The 20,755-nt window shown below is 45.0% G+C and overlaps 1 protein-coding gene across 17 annotated transcripts in view; it reads right to left on the reverse strand.

Annotated features, from left to right (window-relative positions):
* The window catches only part of HIVEP1 (HIVEP zinc finger 1), a 187,235-nt gene that overhangs the window by 139,458 nt on the left and 27,022 nt on the right, over positions 1 to 20,755 (reverse strand). The window contains exons 4-5 of one of the 17 annotated variants that reach the window (XM_078851619.1): positions 16,284 to 16,385; positions 11,228 to 12,003 (exon numbers count right to left, since the gene is read on the reverse strand). The exons of 15 other annotated variants lie outside the window; for them this stretch is intronic. In XM_078851619.1, coding sequence (XP_078707745.1) covers positions 11,228 to 11,279 — 52 coding nt within the window. In that variant the 5' untranslated portion in view covers positions 11,280 to 12,003; positions 16,284 to 16,385. The remainder of the gene's footprint in view (positions 1 to 11,227; positions 12,004 to 16,283; positions 16,386 to 20,755) is intronic. One more of the 17 variants, XM_078851620.1, reaches the window with a different exon arrangement.

Here is a 20,755-nt window from a genome sequence, read left to right on the forward strand (position 1 = left end):
TCACAGAGTCCATGACTGCTGTGACCAAATCATAGCCTTACTTATTATTGCCTAAGGCTCTGACTATAATACAAAAATTTGCAGATCCTGAGTGTGTTTTCAAAAGGTCATGCCCTATCCATATCCACCTGCGTAGTTATGTTACCTGCAATGGTTTTTGAAACTGATCTTCAAAACTGCATATGAATTTTTTTGTAGCATAGACAGGGCCTAGGTATGCCTTAACTGAATTTACATCCTTTCGCTGTTTCAGTCAGCCCATATCACTGTAACAACATTGGTCTTTGCAAACATATAATCCTGAGCAGGAGGAAAAATAAATGAACCTTTGATCTGTGGTCATACCATTATTTATATACGGTTACAGTAATCCTCATTTTTCAAAATACCCCAAATCTTATATTTTACAGCCCTTGTTTGTATAACAGACACACTTGACAGGGTACAGGATTTGCACTGGCTCACCACATAAGATGTCATGCTTTACTCATTTGGAAAGTACCTAAGCACTACATCTAAACTCATTTTGAAAGGAGAGGCCAGTTCCTCCTGGTTTGTACAAAAACTATTTATCAGAAAACCACGCACTCTCAGAAATCTCCCAGAGCAGTAACTAACAACTATATTTAGAGGAAAAAAAACAATTATATGCATGTGCACACAAAAAGGATATTACATAATGTGCACAGTATGAAATCTTAACCTAAATTTTGACACAAGGATAGCTGCTTGACAGTAGTTGCTTCATCAGACTGTGGCAGCCTGTGCCACAGAACAACCACCTCACTTACATTGTCTAAGTACAGGGTTCACTAACTTGCAAAAAGCTAATGGCCCACATTTTCAAAAGTAGAACCTAAAGTTCGGATCTGGGGAAATTCTGAGAACCCAACAATTCCCACTGACCTTAGTGGTGCTTAGGACTTTTTAATATCAGGCCATTTATTTAGGTGCCTAAATATTAATTTAGAAACTTCACTTTGGGCTCCTGTTTTTAAAAACCTTGGCCAATGACTGCTGTACATGTTTTTGAAGATGAGTTCTTTCCTACTAAAATGAGAGCGTAGCTACTTAGGTTGAAGACTGTTACCAACTCTCATGATTTCATCACAAGTCTCACAATGTTTGGAGTTTTTCTTAAAGCCCCAGATGCTAGAACCAAGAGGCTGAATGAAAATCTCATCTTTAGGGAGTTTTTTTGTTTGTTTGTTTTTTGGTGGGGGTTTTTTTGAGTTTCTAGCCCTCACATTTGCAGAGAAAACTTTAAAAATGCAAAGTAAGCGAACCCTAAAGGCTCAAAAACCAGAAGGCAAATAACTAACTCCAAATTCATTATTTAAAAAAAAAAAAAAAAAAAGTTATTCACCTTGTGCAGTCATGATGGTTCTTCGAGATGTACCTCTCTGCCCCCTCTCCCCCCCATGGGTGCTCCACAACCCACCCTTCCGCCCTCTACTTTGGACTTCTTGTCTATGACTCTGCGGTAGAGAAAGAACTGAGGGGGGGGGGGTTACCCTGCATGCGCTGGCAGGGCATGAGGTGAGACAGTGCCTTATGGACACGGCTACTGAAGTTCTCCAATCAGCAGCACAGGGACACAAGCACAACTACAGTGGAGCACCCTTGGGTCACACATCTTGAAGAACCATCATTACTGCACAAGGTGAGTAACTACTTCTTTCAGTAACATCCCTTTGGGTGATCCACTGTAGGTGACTCCCTAGTAGTACCCCTACCAGAGGTCTGGGGCTTCGGAGTTGGGTCAATAACAGATGACACTATTGTGAGGGAGCCATACATGGGATCAGAGGCGGAGTCCCCAGTGATCGAATGATGTTCTGTGAAGGTGTGGACGAACGCCCATGTCGCCGCTCTACCGATTTCTGAGATAGGGAAATTCTTGAAGAAGGCGACAGAGGAAGAGACTAGCCTCATGGAACATATGGTCCTCAAAGTCGCTTCTTCCTCAATGCTTCCCTCCTGCGCCTCTACAATCTCTTCTGGCGGTTCCAAGGCTCTGAATGCCATGGTCAAGGGTGAGGCCAAAAGCCCGAGAGGCATGGGGGCAATATGCAGCCCAAGGATCCCAGTATGGCCACTGGGGTGGTGGTGCCCATGGTTGGCCATACCAAGGTGGTGGTGGTGGTGGGCCATCTGAGGATATCCTGAGGGGCCCTCTTGGTAGTGGGCACTATAGAAAGCATGACAGAAGTAATGAGACACTGCCTCCTCTGGTTTGCCGTTCGAGACCGCATTACAGAGCGGGTGTGCATGGCAGGGCAGCGGAGAAAACTCCCAGCCGAGGTCCTGGTACCGAGAAGAGGAGACTCCAATACGTCGAATATGTGGAGGTCTCTCGAGTGCCGGAATTCCAGCAGTACGGACCGACTCGGTGCCAGTGCTGATACCGAGCGGGTTAGAGATCTTGCCCACACCGACCACTCTGGTGCTGGATGGGGCATTGATGATGGTGCCACGATGGTATGGCACATTTCAGCAGCATCTTCTTAGTGGAGTGCTGGCTCCTGTCTTTGTCCTTCAGTGCCATGGACTCAGTGCCTGTGCCCATTGGGTCCTTAGGTGCATCAACAGCACCTGCTACTCCAGATCTTCATGAGCCATGGGTACCAGGCAAGGATTGTCTCAATGCCGATGATACCAAGCATGCCAGAAATAGTTTACAGCTGACACAGGGCTCACTCTGGGGATTTCCCTCTCTTTTTTGATGACTTGCAAGAAGGGTCTGTAGTATTTTGAGGGTTGTAGGAAAGACTCACGTCTGCCAGGTAACTCTCAGTGCAGGTCCAGGGAGAGTTGGAGGGCCTTTTGACCCACGAAGATGATCTTCTGTCTCAACTCCCTATCCTTGCGAGACCTGGGTCTGAGCTGCTGGCAGAGACCACACTTCTATGGAATGTGGCCTTCCCTGAGGCAGGATATGCACTGGGAGAGTTTGTCTGCTACAGGGATGGCCTCTTTGCAGGAGAGGGACTTCTTGATGCCCAGTGAACCAGGCATACCTGTTGAGGGAAGGGTCCCTGACGAAAAGGAGGGTGGGGGGAATAAAAGTCTTGTTTGTTTGCTTTTTTGTTCCGGAACAAAGTAAAAGAAGAAGAAGAAACAACAACTAAGACCAGGAAGACTAACTAACTATAGAAATGCAAAAGAAGGGAATGGTTGGAAACAGATTGCTAATAGTTCTGTCTCTAGCCAGGGGCAGTTGAGAAGGAACTGAGGGGGGCTAGTTCGCGCACGTTGGCTAGGCTTGTAGCGAGGCATGAGGAGAGACAGTGGGTGTGCAGGCCTAATGGACACTGCTACTGAAGTGCTCCGATAAGAAGCGCAGGGACACAAGCACACCTACAGTGGAGCGCACCCATAAGGATACTACTCAAAGAAGAATCTTTTGATTTCAAGCCTTTTGGGGGGGGGGGGCACCGAGTCAAGATCTTTGAACATTTGTTATTGGCAAAACTGGTATTCCGAAATTAAGGCCCTGATTCTCCACTATGTCACAGAATCATAGATTATCAGGGTTGGAAGGGACCTCAGGAGGTCATCTAGTCCAATCCCCTGCTCAAAGCAGGACCAATTCCCAACTAAATCATCCCAGCCAGGGCTTTGGCAAGCCTGACCTTAAGAACTTCGAAGGAAGAAGAGTCCCCAGGTGACGCATTCCAGTGTTTCACCATCTTCCTAGTGAAAAAGTTTTTCCTAATATCTAACGTAAACCTTCCCCACTGCAACTTGAGACCATTAGGCCTCGTTCTGTCATCTGCTACCACTGAGAACAGTCTAGATCCATCCTCTTTGGAACCCCCTTTCAGGTAGTTGAAAGCAGCTATCAAATCCCCCCTCATTCTTCTCTTACGCAGACTAAACAATTCCAGTTCCCTCAGCCTCGCCTCATGAGTCATGTGTTCCAGTCCCCTAATCATTTTTGTTGCCCTCCGCTGGACATTTTCCAATTTTTCCACATCCTTCTTGTGCTGTGGGGCCCAAAACTGGACACAGCACTCCAGATGATGCCTCACCAATGTCGAATAGAGGGGAATGATCACGTCCCTCAATCTGCTGGCAATGCCCCTACTTATACATCCCAAAATGCCATTGGCCTTCTTGGCAACAAGGGCACACTGTTGACCCATATCCAGCTGCTCGTTCACTGTAACCCCTAGGTCCCTTTCTGCAAAACTGCTGCCTAGCCATTCGGTCCCTAGTCTGTGGCAGTGCATGGGACTCTTCCGTCCTAAGTGCAGGACTCTGCACTTCTCCTTGTTGAACTCGTCAGATTTCTTTTGGCCCAATCCTCTAATTTGTCTAGGTCCCTCTGTATCCTATCCCTACCCTCCAACCTATCTACCTCTCCTCCCAGTTTAGTGTCATCTGCAAACTTGCCGAGGGTGTAATCCACACCATCCTCCAGATCATTGATGAAGTTATAGAACAAAACCAGCCCCAGGAACAACCCCTGGGGCACTCCACTTGATACCGGCTGCCAACTAGACATGGAGCCATTGATCACTACCCGTTGAGCCCAACAATCTAGCCAGCTTTCTATCCACTTTATCGTCCATTCATCCAGCCCATACTTCTTTAACTTACTGGCAAGAATACTGTGGGAGACAGTGTCAAAAGCTTTGCTAAAGTCAAGGAATAACATGTCCACTGCTTTTCCCTCATCTACAGAGCCAGTTATCTCGTCATAGAAGGCAATTAGATTAGTCAGGCATGACTTGCCCTTGGTGAATCCATGCTGACTGTTCCTGATCACTTTCCTCTCCTCTAAGTGCTTCAGAATTGATTCCTTGAGGACCTGCTCCATGATTTTTCCAGGGACTGAGGTGAGACTGACTGCCCTGTAGTTCCCAGGATCCTCCTCCTTTCCTTTTTTAAAGATGGGCACTACATTAGCTTTTTTCCAGTCTTCCGGAACCTCCCCCGATCACCATGAGTTTTCAAAGATAATGGCCAATGGCTCTGCAATCACATCCACCAACTCCGTTAGCACTCTCTAATGCAACGCATCCGGCCCCATGGACTTGCGCTCATCCAGCTTTTCTAAATAGTCCCGAACCACTTCTTTCTCCACAGAGGGCTGGTCTCCTCCTCCCCATGCTGTGCTGCCCAGTGCAGTAGTCTGGGAGCTGACCTTTTTCGTGAAGACAGAGGCAAAAAAAGCATTGAGTACATTAGCTTTTTCCACATCCTCTGTCACTAGGTTGCCTCCCTCATTCAGTAAGGGGCCCACACTTTCCTTGACTTTCTTCTTGTTGCTAACATACCTGAAGAAACCCTTCTTGTTACTCTTAACATCTCTTGCTAGCTGCAACTCCAGGTGTGATTTGGCCTTCCTGATTTCACTCCTGCATGCCCAAGCAATATTTTTATACTCTTCCCTGGTCATTTGTCCAGTCTTCCACTTCTTGTAAGCTTCTTTTTTGTGTTTAAGATCAGCAAGGATTTCACTGTTAAGCCAAGCTGGTCGCCTGCCATATTTACTATTCTTTCTACACATCGGGATGGTTTGTCCCTGTAACCTCAATAAGGATTCTTTAAAATACAGCCAGCTCTCCTGGACTTCTTTCCCCCTCATGTTATTCTCCCAGGGGATCCTTCCCATCAGTTCCCTGAGGGAGTCAACGTCTGCTTTTCTGAAGTCCAGGGTCCGTATTCTGCTGCTCTCCTTTCTTCCCTGAGTCAGGATCCTGAACTCGACCATCTCATGGTCACTGCCTCCCAGGTTCCCATCCACTTTAGCTTCCCCTACTAATTCTTCCCGGTTTGTGAACAGCAGGTCAAGAAGAGCTCTGCCCCTAGTTGGTTCTTCCAGCACTTGCATCAGGAAATTGTCCCCTACACTTTCCAAAAACTTCCTGGATTGTCTGTGCACCGCTGTATTGCTCTCCCAGCAGATATCAGGGTGATTGAAGTCTCCCATGAGAACCAGGGCCTGTGATCTAGTAACGTCTGTTAGTTGCCGGAAGAAAGCCTCATCCACCTCATCCCCCTGATCCGGTGGTCTATTGCAGACTCCCACCACGACATCACCCTTGTTGCTCACGCTTCTAAACTTAATCCAGAGACACGCAGGTTTTTCTGCAGTTTCATACCGGAGCTCTGAGTAGTCATACTGCTCTCTTACATACAATGCAACTCCCCCACCTTTCCTGCCCTGCCTGTCCTTCCTGAACAGTTTATATCCATCCATGACAGTACTCCAGTCATGTGAGTTATCCCACCAAGTCTCTGTTATTCCAATCCCATCATAATTCCTTGACTGTGCCAGGACTTCCAGTTCTCCCTGCTTGTTTCCCAGGCTTCTTGCATTTGTGTATAGTCACTTGAGATAACTTGCTGTTTGTCCTGCTTTCTTAGTGTGAGGCAGGAGCCCTCCCCTTTCGCATTCTCCTGCTCGTGCTTCCTCCCAGTATCCCACATCCCCACTTACCTCAGGGCTTTGGTCTCCTTCCCCTGGTGAACCTAGTTTAAAGCCCTCCTCACTAGGTTAGCCAGCCTGCTTGCGAAAAGATGCTCTTCCCTCTCTTCGTTAGGTGGAGCCCGTCTCTGCCTAGCACTCCTCCTTCTTGGAACACCATCCCATGTCTCTACCCAGGCCTTTTCCTTCTATAGGGAGGATGGACGAAAATACCACTTGCGCCTCAAACTCCTTTATCCTTCTTCCCAGAGCCACGTAGTCCACAGTGATCCGCTCAAGGTCCAAGCTGTCACTTGTGGTTCCCTGAGTCAGAGCTACCCAAACTTGGTGCATGTAGGGCTGCAAGGGGGAGGAGCCTAATGTCAGTAGAAGACTGGGCCTAACTCTTCTCTGTTTCACCACACCACCTCACCTGCCCATCCTTCCCCACTACATCTGCTTCCTTCCCCTTCTCGTGGGAGGGAGAGGCAGCCGCTGGTGTAGGAGGGGTTTTCTCAACCTGTACTGCAGCAGAGTTTCCTTGCAGAGTGGGGAATTCACCAGCTACTTTAAAGCTACTTTGCGCTCCTCCTGCAGAGCAAAGTAATAGACTGGAGAGCTCTACCCTCAGTCTCTTATTATAGGAACCATACCATGCTATATGGTAACTTGTCATCTACTATGTACAACGGAACCACTATTCCTTCTGAATAGCAACAATGCCATTCTAGGAAGAGACAATCACCTAACTTTACCTTCTGAGCATGGAAGGGGCGAGGGGGGGGGAGAATTAATTATCATTAATTACTTGTGTAATGGAAGTGCCCAGTGGCTCTAGTCGTATAACAGGACACCGTTATGCTACACAGTACACAAACACATAAAAGAGATGGCCTTTGACCCACAACACTAGTAATGAAAATCAATAAAGAAATAAAGGGTGTGGTTCAAAAAAAAATCAGAAGGAAAACATACTGGGCCCTTGAACTTTCCCCAGCTCTTCTCATATCTGGATGAATCTGTACACACACATACACACACACACACACACTCCCCACATCTCCTTTTTCAGTGGCTCCCATATTTTTTTATACAATAAATGTTCTACTTTAGGCATTTTGTGAGTTGTAATCTATAGCTTGTTAACCACTATATTCAGCTAGAAAAAAGCATCTGTTTAGTCTGTAACACAGGCATAAGAGGAAGTTAAAAATCACGCCAGAGAATGCTGCTTAGCTACCAGGAAGGATAGCATTTAGCAGTTTGCAGACATGAAAGGAGCAGAAAAACAGTTTGGAATTATCAAGCAGTTTGTGTGCACTATTGCTTTTTGTTGGTGACCGTGTCCATCTTCAGTTATATATAGCTAAAAACTTAAAAAAAAAAAAAAAAACCCTCCAAAAATGCAAACAACATATGCAAGTGTGCGGCTCTCCCTACACATTTAATTTCTGTATGCAAAATGGATGCTTGCAAAATATGCTCCGCTCACTACTTTTCATGTGATTCCAAAACACTATCTTTTATTGAACTTTTGATACATCAAAAACTTTAAAGCTGACAATGGTAATTTCACCTCTTTAGAAAAGTGCAAAAGCAAAATTGAGCTGGGGACAGAAAGTGAGTATAAAGCTAAAATTATGGTCTCAACAAACTAGAGGAAAAACTGGTATCCAGCAGTGCTGGTAGATACTTAGACATTATGGTGATACAGGTCACATACAAAATTAGATAGCTATCTTTGTTTCAGATTCACATATGCCAAGTTATAAACTACAAATCTACCATGCTAATAATGAACCTCCTCTACCGAAAGAAAATTCAAGCTTGCTGAGTTGCTTATTGGTGTTGTCTTCACACCTTTTGAAAGGCAATATTTTTAGTTTGGAAGATAGAAGAATCGTGCATGCAAAATTTCCTTAGTATAGTTCTAAGCAACTAGCCGTACAGGGCAAACTACTGAAAAGACATACTAAATAAATAAATCTACAGTGACACCCACACAAAATTAAGTTAAAAGAACATTATTAAGATTACTAAGTGAAGCACTCAAAAGTTAGGAAATGCCAGATTTAAGTTTGCCTCTAGAACCCTAATTCAACCCCACTGTGTACATGCACCATGCTATAGTTTTAATTACATGCTCACTGCTACTTTTTCCACAGGAACCCCTGAAACCGAAATAAAACAAACTCCATCACATGGGATCATAGCGACATCCACATGGGCCATCAGCAGAATTGCTACCTTTAGTCCACTGCTCAGACCTCTGCCACTTGAACTAACAGAGTAATTGATAGTAGTAGTAGGCTAAAAGAAAAGGAGTACTTGTGGCACCTTAGAGACTAACAAATTCTATATACAGACCAGAACTAGTGTGAAATGAGATAGTTTGTCATTGGGTTTCACAGACATTTACTTACAACAGGTGAATGGTAAGACTCTGAAACCATGGATTCCATTCCAGGCTCTGAGGGAAGCATGCTTTTAGTAAGCATAGACTTTCTGCTTCCTCCACCCCGGCTTGATCCCCTCTGCCCCACTACTTTTCCACTCCCAGACTTCTCCCATCCCTGCTCCCAGTCCCCTCCCCCAGACCTTCTGCTCCTTATCCCCAGTCTCCTTGTCCAGACATTCCAAGTTCCCTGCCCCTACCTCAGCTCCTTATCCCCAGTTGCCTTGCTCATTCCATCTCAGCTACCCCTTCCTGATTCCTCATCCAATGTCTCTCTCACCCCACCCCCCACATTCCCTGTCTCACTGACTCCCATTCCCAGTCTCCTCCATGGGCTCCTTGCGTGGCTTTGTCTCGGTTTCTTTCATAGATTCATAGATATTTAGGTCAGAAGGGACCATTATGATCATCCAGTCTGACCTCCTGCACAATGCAGGCCACAGAACTTCACCCACCACTCCTAAAAAAGACCTCACACCTATATCTGTGCTATTGAAGTCCTCAAATTGTAGTTTGAAGACCTCAAGGAGCAGAGAATCCTCCAGCAAGTGACCCATGCCCCATGCTACAGAGGAAGGCGAAAAACCTCCAGGGCCTTCCAATCTGCCCTGGAGGAAAATTCCTTCCCGACCCCAAATATGGCGATCAGCTAAACCCTGAGCATATGGGCAAGATTCATCAGCCAGATACTACAGAAAATTCTTTCCCGGGTAACTTGGATCTTACCCCATCTAAAAACCCATCACAGGCCATTGGGCCTATTTACCATGAATATTTAATTACCAAAACCATGTTATCCCATCATACCATCTCCTCCATAAACTTATCGAGTTTAATCTTAAAGCAAGATAGATCTTTTGCCCCCACTACTTCCCTCGGAAGGCTATTCCAAAACTTCACTCCTCTGATGGTTAGAAACCTTCGTCTAATTTCTAATCTAAATTTCCTAGTGGCCAGTTTATATCCATTTGTTCTTGTGTCCACATTGGTACTGAGTTTAAATAATTCCTCTCCCTCTCTGGTATTTATCCCTCTGATATATTTATAGAGAGCAATCATATCTCCCCTCAACCTTCTTTTAGTTAGGCTAAACAAGCCAAGCTCCCTGAGTCTCCTTTCATAAGACAAGTTTTCCATTCCTCGGATCATCCTAGTAGCCCTTCTCTGTACCTGTTCCAGTTTGAATTCATCCTTCTTAAACATGGGAGACCAGAACTGCACACAGTATTCCAGGTGAGGTCTCACCAGTGCCTTATATAACGGTACTAAAACCTCCTTATCCCTACTGGAAATACCTCTCCTGATGCATCCCAAGACGACATTAGCTTTTTTCACAGCCATATCACATTGGCAGCTCATAGTCAACCTATGATCAACCAATACTCCAAGGTCCTTTTCCTCCTCCGTTACTTCTAGTTGATGCGTCCCTAGCTTATAACTAAAATTCTTGTTATTAATCCCTAAATGCATGACCTTACACTTCTCACTATTAAATTTCATCCTATTCCTATTACTCCAGTTTACAAGGTCATCCAGATCCTCCTGTAGGGTATCCCTGTCCTTCTCTAAATTAGCAATACCTCCCAGCTTTGTATCATCTGCAAACTTTATTAGCACACTCCCACTTTTTGTGCCCAGGTCAGTAATAAAAAGATTAAATAAGATTGGTCCCAAAACTTCTTTGTCCAAAAAGTCCCAGTTCTCCCTGCCCCTCCCCCCGCCCCACACCCACATACCCTGGTTCCTTGTCAGATGTGTCTTCCTCCCCCCCAACCCCCACCGGTTGCCAATCTCATTACTCAGCCAGTCCCAGTCTCCCATGAGGGCTCTTCATCCAATGTCACTCTCCCAACACCCCAAATCTGAGGCTCCTTTGAGGTCAGACTAGAATTTCTAACAGGGCTTTCTGGCCTTAAAGTGTATACATATATTAATCCTCTGCCCCTTCCCCATAGCTCCCAAACTCTGGAGTTTAGGCAGCAGCATGGGAGATAGTTGAATAATTTTGCTCCTGGAAAAGCGGTTTGGGTTTTGAGCATGTAGGAGACTACTAAAGCTACTGGCACAGGGAAGGACACGTATCACTTCTTTTCTTCACACTTAGGCTTGATCCAAAGTTCATGGAGGTCAGCGGAAAGATTCTCATTGACTTCACACCCTGAGCAAGAAAGTGGCAGCAGCTGTAAAGTGGCAGTGTAGACAAGGCCTCAGACAGACAACACTACATTAAGATTACACGCTGTTAACCTTCTAAATGTGTCCTTCAGGATGATAAAGAAGCAATTTGTAATGAAAGCTTAGATTTGGGAACACAATTTTGGGAGAAAGGGTAGGTTCTGTGGCAAAGTCCATACCTTCAGGGCCAGCTCCAGGCACCAGCTTTCCAAGCAGGTGCTTGGTCGGCATTCAGAATGGGGCGGAAGTCCGTGTCCCACGGTGGCAATTCGGCAGCAGCTCCGCCGCTCTTCCGTGTGCAGCGGCGGCAATTTGGTGGCAACTGCTTGGGGCGGCAAAATTGGTAGAGCCGCCCCTAGATACACCTCTAAAGACCTGAAACCTGGAAGCACTCCAAGCACTGAACTCTCTTTGAAGTCAGTAGGGCTTCTGCATGCAGAATACTTGCAACATTGGGCCCTATGTTTCAAAGAACTCACTATGCTGAAAAGCACAGCATGCGTCTACAGAAAAACTATTTCCTCTGCTCTTTCTAAAAACAAACAGAGTGTAAAGCAACACTACAAAAAAACGAAAAAAAAACCCCTGAAAACAGCCTGAAGGTGCTAAAACTATGCTACCTCCATGTAATCCAGAGGATTAATAAAAGCACACACACACCAAAAAAAAAAAAAAAATCACATTTATCTCAACTTCTGCAAACTAAGACAAAATTTTAAAGGGACACATTCAACATGAAATCAAGTAAATTAAAAGACAAGTAGTAGTACAGCAGAGCAGCAGCTCTGCTAAAGTTAAGCTTCAGACAAGCTTTCAGTTTAAACCTTGACTATTCTAAGTGCTTTAAAATCCATATGGTTAATTGGATTGCCTTGAAACTTGGTATGTCTCATCATGGGGGTGCAAGATATAGTCAGTGATCCAGCTTGAACAACGGGTTCCTGAGATACAGCTCCTGAAAAACATAGGTTTCAGAGTAACAGCCGTGTTAAGTCTGTATTCGCAAAAAGAAAAGGAGTACTTGTGGCACCTCAGAGACTAACCAATTTATTTGAGCATAAGCTTTCGTGAGCTATAGCTCACTTCATCTGAGCTGTAGCTCACAAAAGCTTATGCGCAAATAAATTGGTGAGTCTCTAAGGTGCCACAAGTACTCCTTTTCTTTTTGCTGAAAAACATAGCTTTTCTTAGGCTTTGTCTATGCCACTGTAAGGTCCACAGTATAGACATAGCCATAAAGTTGACACAGGGCTTGTCTACACTTACAGTGCTGCAGGTGTAAAGGTTTGGCCAGCCCCGGAACAGCATGAGCCACGTCCTTTCCAGGCAGGGCCCGCCCTTTACTCTCAGTCTCCCCTCTAGGAAAGCAGCAGCTCCTCCCTGCAGCTTCCAGCTGTTGCTCCTCCCTCCTAGCTGCCAAGCAGGGCCCCGGCCGCACAATGTGACCGAGCAGGGCCAACAAACCCTGGCAGAAATCTAGGGGGCACATGACCTTGAGTACCGCCCTTCCTCCCCCCAAGCATCGCCTCTGCACCAGACCTTTGGAGGATATCAAATTAAAATATAGTTTGAAAAAGAAAAAAAAGAAAAAAAGAAAAAAAAGAGTTGCTTCTGCACTTAGGGGCCCTAAGGCTCACACACCTAATGACTTACACTGAGCATGGAGACAGAGAGTTAACAGCATTTTTAATCTATAAAGTTTTAGATCAGTTGGCCAGCTCAATAGGCTAAACAGTAGTCCTTTGAACCTAGCCCATCCAGCCAGTGAGAGTTCTGAGTCCCACCGTGGGCTGAAAATCTGGAAAAGGTTGGACAGCACGTCGCTAAAATCTCTCTGTTGGTTTTGAGGGAAAGTAATCCCACTAACGTAACAAAACAAAAATCAGACATGTGAATGCTTGCTGGCAGGAAGGGGCATTTTAGCAGGTGGAGGAGTTGAGGGAATAGGGGTGAGAATGCATCAGGTGAGGGAGATAAATGTGGATGGGTGGCAGAGGCGGTGAGAGGGGCTGGGGGACTCAGCTTAGGGGGAAAAGACACTGGTGGGAAGGGGACATGGGGGTGAGTGGTAGGGACTGGAAAAGAATTGGGGTGCCTGTCAGCACCATAGTGTGTGTGTGTGTCCCTGCGTACCCCACCAGTGTGAGCTGGAATATAGGGGTCCCTGCCCTCTGGGTGGAGAGGGTCAATCCCTCCTTCACTCCCCACTATGTAAGCCAGGTTCTGGGAGAGGCTTGCCATAGTGGGGGTGTCTGAGCCCCACACCCATGTGAGCTGAAGCTCTTAGGTGCCTTATACCTCTAAGGGGCTCTGAGCCCATCACCCTAGCCACCCCAATGTAGGCCACTATCTGAGTAAGCGCTCCATCCAGAGGGGTCCTCAGGCTAAGAACAGGCATGCTCAAAGTATGAAGCAAAAACACTGTTGTGAGGAGCCGAGAATGGGCATGCTTAACACTCTCTAGTAGTGGGGAGGGGGCCTGGGAACACCCAGTGACATGAACAGAGCAGTTCTCTCATCTCACAGCTATTCTTTCAGGCTGTATTAATCTCCCCTGGGTATCCTCTTTCAGCTAAGAGCACCTCATTGAGATGAATGGGCCATTTCACACCTCTCATAGCCTCCTATGCTGCAGATGGATATGCAGGGCTGGGTGCGCCATCTACCAAAGGAATAGGGGGACAGTGGGGAGTGAGTGATCTGAGCGGAAATCCAGTAAGGCCAAGAAGCACACAGAATCCAGTTCCTTTTCAGAAAACGGAGATGACTCTTAAAAGAGCTTTTTGATGCTCTCCTATCCATAAGGGGAAAGCCAGATTCCAAGGCTAAGTCTGTCAGAAACCTGGGTACACTGCCACGTACATACACCAGGGACAAGCCTCCCCTGCCTGTGTGTGTGTGGATAAAACAGCATGGTGGGGGCTGGCTGAGAGGGTGGCCAGACTGGAAGGGAAAGGCTGGTTGATGGTACTGAGCAACAAGAAGCAGAAGGGTGTAGGGCCAGGATGGATAGTCTATTTGACCTATAACTACTATGACGACTCCTAACTCCTGCCAACAAGGTTGTTTTTGTTTTTTTGTTTTTTTTAATGTATAAACAAAAACACCCTAGGAGATTAAATGGCAAAAAGCTTTAACACCACAGATGAGGCTTCCTGGTGACGGGCCCACGGGACCCTCCTGCCCAGCCGCTGAGCTTCTGGCCCAGGAGCCTAACCCCCAGTCCTTCCCCGGCTGTTCCCCCTGCCCTGCAGCCTCAGATCACTGCACTGCTGGTGCAATGCGCTGGGCGGCGGGGCTACGAGCTCCTGCCGCCAGCGCATCTGCATGATGCCTGACCTGGTGCTCTCTGGTGCACAGTGGTGTGGCAGGCGGGCGGCGCGGCTCCAGGGGCTGCGGATAGGGGTTGGGGTGGTCAGAGGGCAGGGAACAGGGGGGTTGAATGGGGGCAGAGGTCCCAGGGGGCAGTCAGGAAGGGGGGGGCCGGTCAGGGGACAAGGAGCAAGGGGTTGGGTGGATGGGGCAGAAGTCCTGGGGAGTGGGGGGCCGAGCCATGTCTGACTGTTCGGGGAGGCACAGCCTCCCCTAACCAGCCCTCCATACAATTTTGGAAACCCGATGCGGCCTCCTCAGGCCAAAAAGTTTGCCTGCCCCGACCTAAACCTATGTGGTCTCTTATCCATCGTGAAACTCACAGACCGTTCTCACCTCCGCACTCACTACTGACAATATCCATGGCAAGAAACACCCCCCAGTGTCTTGCTATTGAGACAACCTGTAACATTTTGAAATAAAATGATGCAGACTAGCTCCTGAAGGTAGTCATGTTCTCCTTTCCTTTCCTTACACACGTGGGGTACACACAAACCCTGATCTCCTCATCTCATCATTACAGCTCTGTGATGCTCCTCATCTCACAAACACGCATCTACCAACCTGGCCTTGTCATAACTCAAGCCATTCAAAAAACAGCTACAACTCACAACAGAAGACTGCAGTGAACTCAGATAGTTTGCAGTGGCTTCTGCAAGCTCCAGAGGGACAGAGTTAAGGTTGTGTGTGCATGTACCTCAACTCTGTATTTCCTGGTTTCCTGAAGTTTGAGTTTTGCTGATCTCGATGTTTTGGAAAGGCACCAGCTATCATCAGGAAATTTAAATTTGCTTTAATGAAGATTTTTGCCCTTTAATTTGGTAAGACCCTTACTCTTAACTCTCTTGCCAGTGTCAGTGGTTTTACTATCACATTTCCTCTTTAAAAAAATCCTTCCCCTAATGCTCTGTGACAGAACCACTCTGAACAAGTCAGCCAACTACCCAGAAGCGACTACATACAAAGTACACAATTTGTTTTTTCTTTACCCGCTTGATCTTACAGTAATCTTATGTACTTCTAACAACAAAAAGGGTAAAAGCATTCAGTCTTAAGTGTGGCTTTGAAGATGAAATTCAAATTATGATAAATGCAAAGTAATGCACATTGGAAAACATAATCCCAAGTACACATAAAAATGATGGGTCTAAATTAGTTGTTACCACTCAAGAAAGAGCTCTTGAGAGAGCTATCCACAATGACTCCAAAACATCCACTCAGTGTGAAGCGGCAGTCAAAAAAAGAAAACAGAATGTTGGCAATCATTAAGAAAGGGACAGAGAAGAAGACAGAAAATAACTTATTGCCTTTATATAAATCCATGGTACACCCACATCTTGAATATTATGTGCAGATGTGGTGGCCCCAGCTCAAAAAAGATATATTGGAACGGGAAAAGGTTCAGAAAAGGGCAACAAAAATGACTAGGGTATGAAACACCTGTCATATGAAGAGAGATTAATAAGACTGACTTTTCAGCTTGGGAAAGAGATGACTAAGGGGAGTAATATGATAGAGGTCTATAAAATCATGACTGCGGTGGAGAAAGTAAATAAGGAAGTGTTATTTACTTCTTCTCTTAACACAAGAGCTAGGCGTCACCAAATGTATTTAATAGGCAGCAGGTTTAAAACAAACAAAAGGAAGTATTTTTTCACACAACGCATAGTCAACATGTGGAATTCTTTGTCAGAGGATGTTGTGAAGGTCAAGACTATAACAGGGTTCAAAAAAGAATTAGATAAGTTCATGGAGGATAGATCCATCAATGGCTATTAGCGAGAACAAGCAGGGGGGTGTACCTAGTCTCTGTTTGCCAGAAGCTTGGTTTGGGCGACAGGGAATGGATCACTTGATGATTACCTGTTCATTCCCTCTGGAGCACCTGGCATTGGCCGTTGTCGGAAGATAGGATACTGAGCTAGATGGACCTTCGGGCCGATCCAGTATGGACGTTCTTAAGTTCTTTAAGAAGAAAAATTAGATGGATATGCAAGGCTTGTCTACACATGGAGTTATTCAACAGCTATTCCTGAATAACTCCATGTATGGACATTCTTATTCTGGAGTAAGTGTAGCGACACATGGAATTATTCAGGAATAGCTACTGCACTTTTAATTTGGACTCTACTTTAATCCAAACTAAATTTCCAAGTTTAGACAAATACTTACGTACTCTTTTGAACAAATAAACTTGAAAAGTAGTAATTATACATAACTGAATGAAACATATGTTACTATAAATGATTCAATTTTAAAAAAATGCTATAAAATCCAAGATGCCCTCATTGAAGCAAACTACACAAAAACATTAAAAAAAAGTCACTGAGCTTTATGGACTGCACTTCCCACCCATAAACACTCATAAAAACTACTTTTGTAAATACAATTATTTAACTAATCTCATATTGTTTTCTACTGTACATCTCCAACAAACAAATTCAGGAATCGCATATATTATGACTGAGGAGAGTCCTGATTTTTATAAATCATTAGTTCGTCTCCAATCAACATTCACAACTTCTCACAGCTCTGAAATGTTCTCAGTACCATGAACAGAAGTCCTCTCAGAATACTGACTGGTTTATCAACTGTTCCATTGTGTTTTCCTCCTGGCGTAACTTTCCATATTAATCATAAGTATTCTGCTTAATAAATAAATAAATAAATAAATATTCCATATCCACAGCACAGAATACTAACAGCAAGAGGGAAACTGCATGTATACAAAGTAAATACAAGACATCCAAGTTCTCAAGATATAATGCCAGTGATTCATTTGCAAACTTGGTGACAAAACTGGTTTGTTTTGCAGTTCCCACAGTACTGACAACACAAGAGGTACTCTTTATGAGTTCTGCAAATATTTCCAGTTCATGCAGCATTTCGAAAACATTATCAGACCAGTTGACGTGTGAATCAGAAGATGTAACTCTGTAAGAGGTAAAATTGTGCGTTTGCACAAGGAACATTTACTTCTTTGTACATTCATAAACGCTGCCACTCCTTCCCACATAATGCAGGGATAGGTCATGCTGCTTCAATTCTGCCTACTTCTGAGCAACAGAGTACTTGTTCCAACAGTTGACTTGGATGAGGTAGCTCTCTGCTATAGCTCGTATAACGAATGGATACCTATCCCCAACCTCATGCTGCCCAATGTCCTGGATCCTGCAACAAACTGCAGGTGTGACACGGCACCATCTACAAAACTAAAACCACTCTGCCCCAATGACAAGGAGATTTGTTTTTAAAAAATTCTGCCAGTTGTACCACTCATAGTTGGTGTTACTGATGCTGAATGGGGATATGGCTGTACTCAGTCTCCCTCTCCTTGGATGATGGGAACAGCACAAGATAAGCATAATCACTACCATTTTCCTTACCACTCCTTTTGACCTCTCTGGGTATGCCCACCCAACAAATGCTACAGTGGTATAGGAGCAGCACTGCAGCTACCCAACTGTATTGTAGACACTTGCTACTGCAATGGAAGGGGTTTTCCATCGCTGTAGTAAATCCATCCCCTCAGGGCAACAGAACTTAGGTCAGTTTAACTACATCTCTGAGGGATGCAAATTCTCCCACCCCTGAGTGATGTAGCTGGGTTGACCGATCTAGTGTAGACCAGGCTTCTGCCCTCAGTCCAGCACTGAATACAGAACAGAGTACTTCATGTTATGCTGTAATTAATGGGAAACAGGATGTTAAAGTGGGGGATCCTCATTCACAGCTACCATAGAGCAAAGAGTTTGTCTCCTGCACCTGGATCCAAAACATTTTGTTCCCCTTTTTACCAGTGTGCATATAAACCTGCTGTTCTTGCTCTTCTCCTTCCCATTACATAGTCTCATAGCCACAATTTTGGCTTCCTAGTGATTTCAAAAATTTGGCAAAGAATTCTCTCCAGAACTGGAAGCCGCTGCTATACCGGTGCTAAGCCTTCTCCACAGTCTCTGATAGTTATACATTTCTCCCTAATCAATGCTTCATCCTGGTCAAATCTGACAAATAAAAAGTAAATTTCAGGGAAGCAGCTCTCAGAAGTTTTCAGGTGGAAATGTCTAGCTGTAAAGTGACCATTTCTAAACAAGCTACACAATCCCGACCCTCTCCATCCAGCTATGGCCACTTGATGTATCTTCTTTTTCATCTATGGCTGGAGCTGGTACTGCTACTGGCAATAACCATTTCATGATATGGTGAATGACTGATGCTGACGCCAACATAATATGCCAGGAGAGAAGGCTAACATCAAATAGTAAAGCAGTTTTCAAAGAACTGTGGGTATTCCAGAGGCTATTACTAGCCTAGAAGTACAGGCCTCCATCGAGGAACAACACACAGTAGGCTTAGTTGTGATGCAACAAGAGAAGATTCGGCTAGCAACGGCTATGTTCTACCCTAGGGAATTTTGGCAAACAATTCCCACGGGCGTTATTACTGTTGCAGTTGCACTGGTGGGAGTGTTAGTACAGACAAGGCTCCAGAAGCTTCCACCATTTTTCCCACCAGGTTAATTAAGCAGCAGTAGGTTTAATTGACATGGTAATAAAAAGGCTGGAAAAAAGCTGCTATATCCCTATCTACAGAAGGGCTCACACTTTTGCTACCACCAGTAGAACTGGCCCCATAGTAGCCCCAGTGGGAATTTTTTGCAAGAATTCCCTAGTGTGATCAAGATCAATGGTAAAACATGTTACCCCTTGTAAAAATGGGAAGTAGGTATTTCAGGCAGACTATTAAATAAGGAGTCTGCAAAGGTTCAGAAACTTTCCCCTAATTATGGAAATTAACGAATGTAGACCTATATCTAGGAATAGTGAATCAGAGCCCTCAGGCTGATAGCATAAGGGAACTCAGTGAAACAAAAATCCCATTGTAAAACTGGGATATACGGACATCAGGAGAAATAAAATATAGAAACAACAGCTCTCAAAGTAATTACGGCAGATGACAAATATAGTAGGCCAATGCTTGCCAGAATCAGGCAGATACAGGATCTAAGAAAAAACTTTTCCCTTCCCATACGTCCCAGTAAGGGAGGACAATTTAACTGAAATGCAGACCTTCTCTCTGAGAGACCAGGTGAAAACAATTCCAGCCGAGCTGAGCAGGCCTGCTTGATCACATGGGACTCGTTCAGCCAGTGAGTGACAGGAAGAATACCATGATTTGCTCCATGACCAATCCTAACAAGCAATTAGACGCCCGTGTCAGATGACTCAGGCTCGCAGGGCACAGGCTAAGGGGCTATTTAACTGCAGTGTAGACATTCTGGCTCAGGCTAAGGTCCGAGCTGTGGGACCTTCCCATTGCACAGGGTCCTAGAGCCTGAGCTCCAGCCCTACAGGACATCTACACCCCAATTAAAAAGCCCCTTAGCTCAAGACCAAGTCAGCTGGTGTGGACCAGCCACGGGTTTTTTAATTGCAGCGTAGACGTGTTCTATGAAGTGGTAGACTGTCTTTCTCTCAGCAATACTGATTCTCAGAATTTACTGGTATTGGCCATGGCTACATACAAATTCTATTATTGGAGGTGTGTACTGATGAATATCTGGACTCTCATCCAACTCACTTTGAGTTTCCACTATTGTAACTATAATTTTAAGGCAGCAATATTTCTGCTGTGTTAAACCTGTTCTCCTTCCACTCCCCCGCCCCGCCCCAACCCACCCCCGGCAATCCATTTTTATTTTGTCCTTTCTTTCCCCACTTTAAGAAAAAGCCTTAAAACATTTCAGCTTCCCTCATCCTCCCCCAGAATAATCTTTAGAATGATCAGTCTTGGCCCTTTTTCCTTTTAAATTAGACCCCTTCTTTTACTGACTATGTTTTAAAAAGATTTTTTGTTTCTCATGACCCCAAAAACTTTGGGAAGAGTCATTATTTAAATTATTGTTCTAGTTCAAGTCAGAAATAATTCACAGGAAAAGTGCCTCTTACACCACATAGTCACTTGAAGAAATCCCATTATTTCTGCTTCCAAGCATAAACATGTCCATTTGCCTGCTGCGCAAGATTTTAGGGGCCCCAATTAAAACAATGCATTTGGTACATGGAGGAAACTTATGCCCCACTGAGGTTGCCTCCCTTATTGGCTTTGCAGGATTCCTGAATATTCCACAGTTATTTGGATTTTTTTTTTTAAAACCACCGTAGCCTACCCAGATGAACAGAGATGGTATGTGACCAAAGACAAACAACTATAACAAGTCAGACAATTGGCTCAGTTAGTACAGGTTCACTCTGGTAACCATCAACAGAAGGTCTCCCTTCATTATAGCTGCATAATCCACCACTGAGTATACGAGGACTGTTTCTGGGAATGAA

Source organism: Lepidochelys kempii, chromosome 2, assembly GCF_965140285.1.
Source record: "Lepidochelys kempii isolate rLepKem1 chromosome 2, rLepKem1.hap1, whole genome shotgun sequence".
NCBI lineage: Eukaryota > Metazoa > Chordata > Testudines > Cheloniidae > Lepidochelys > Lepidochelys kempii.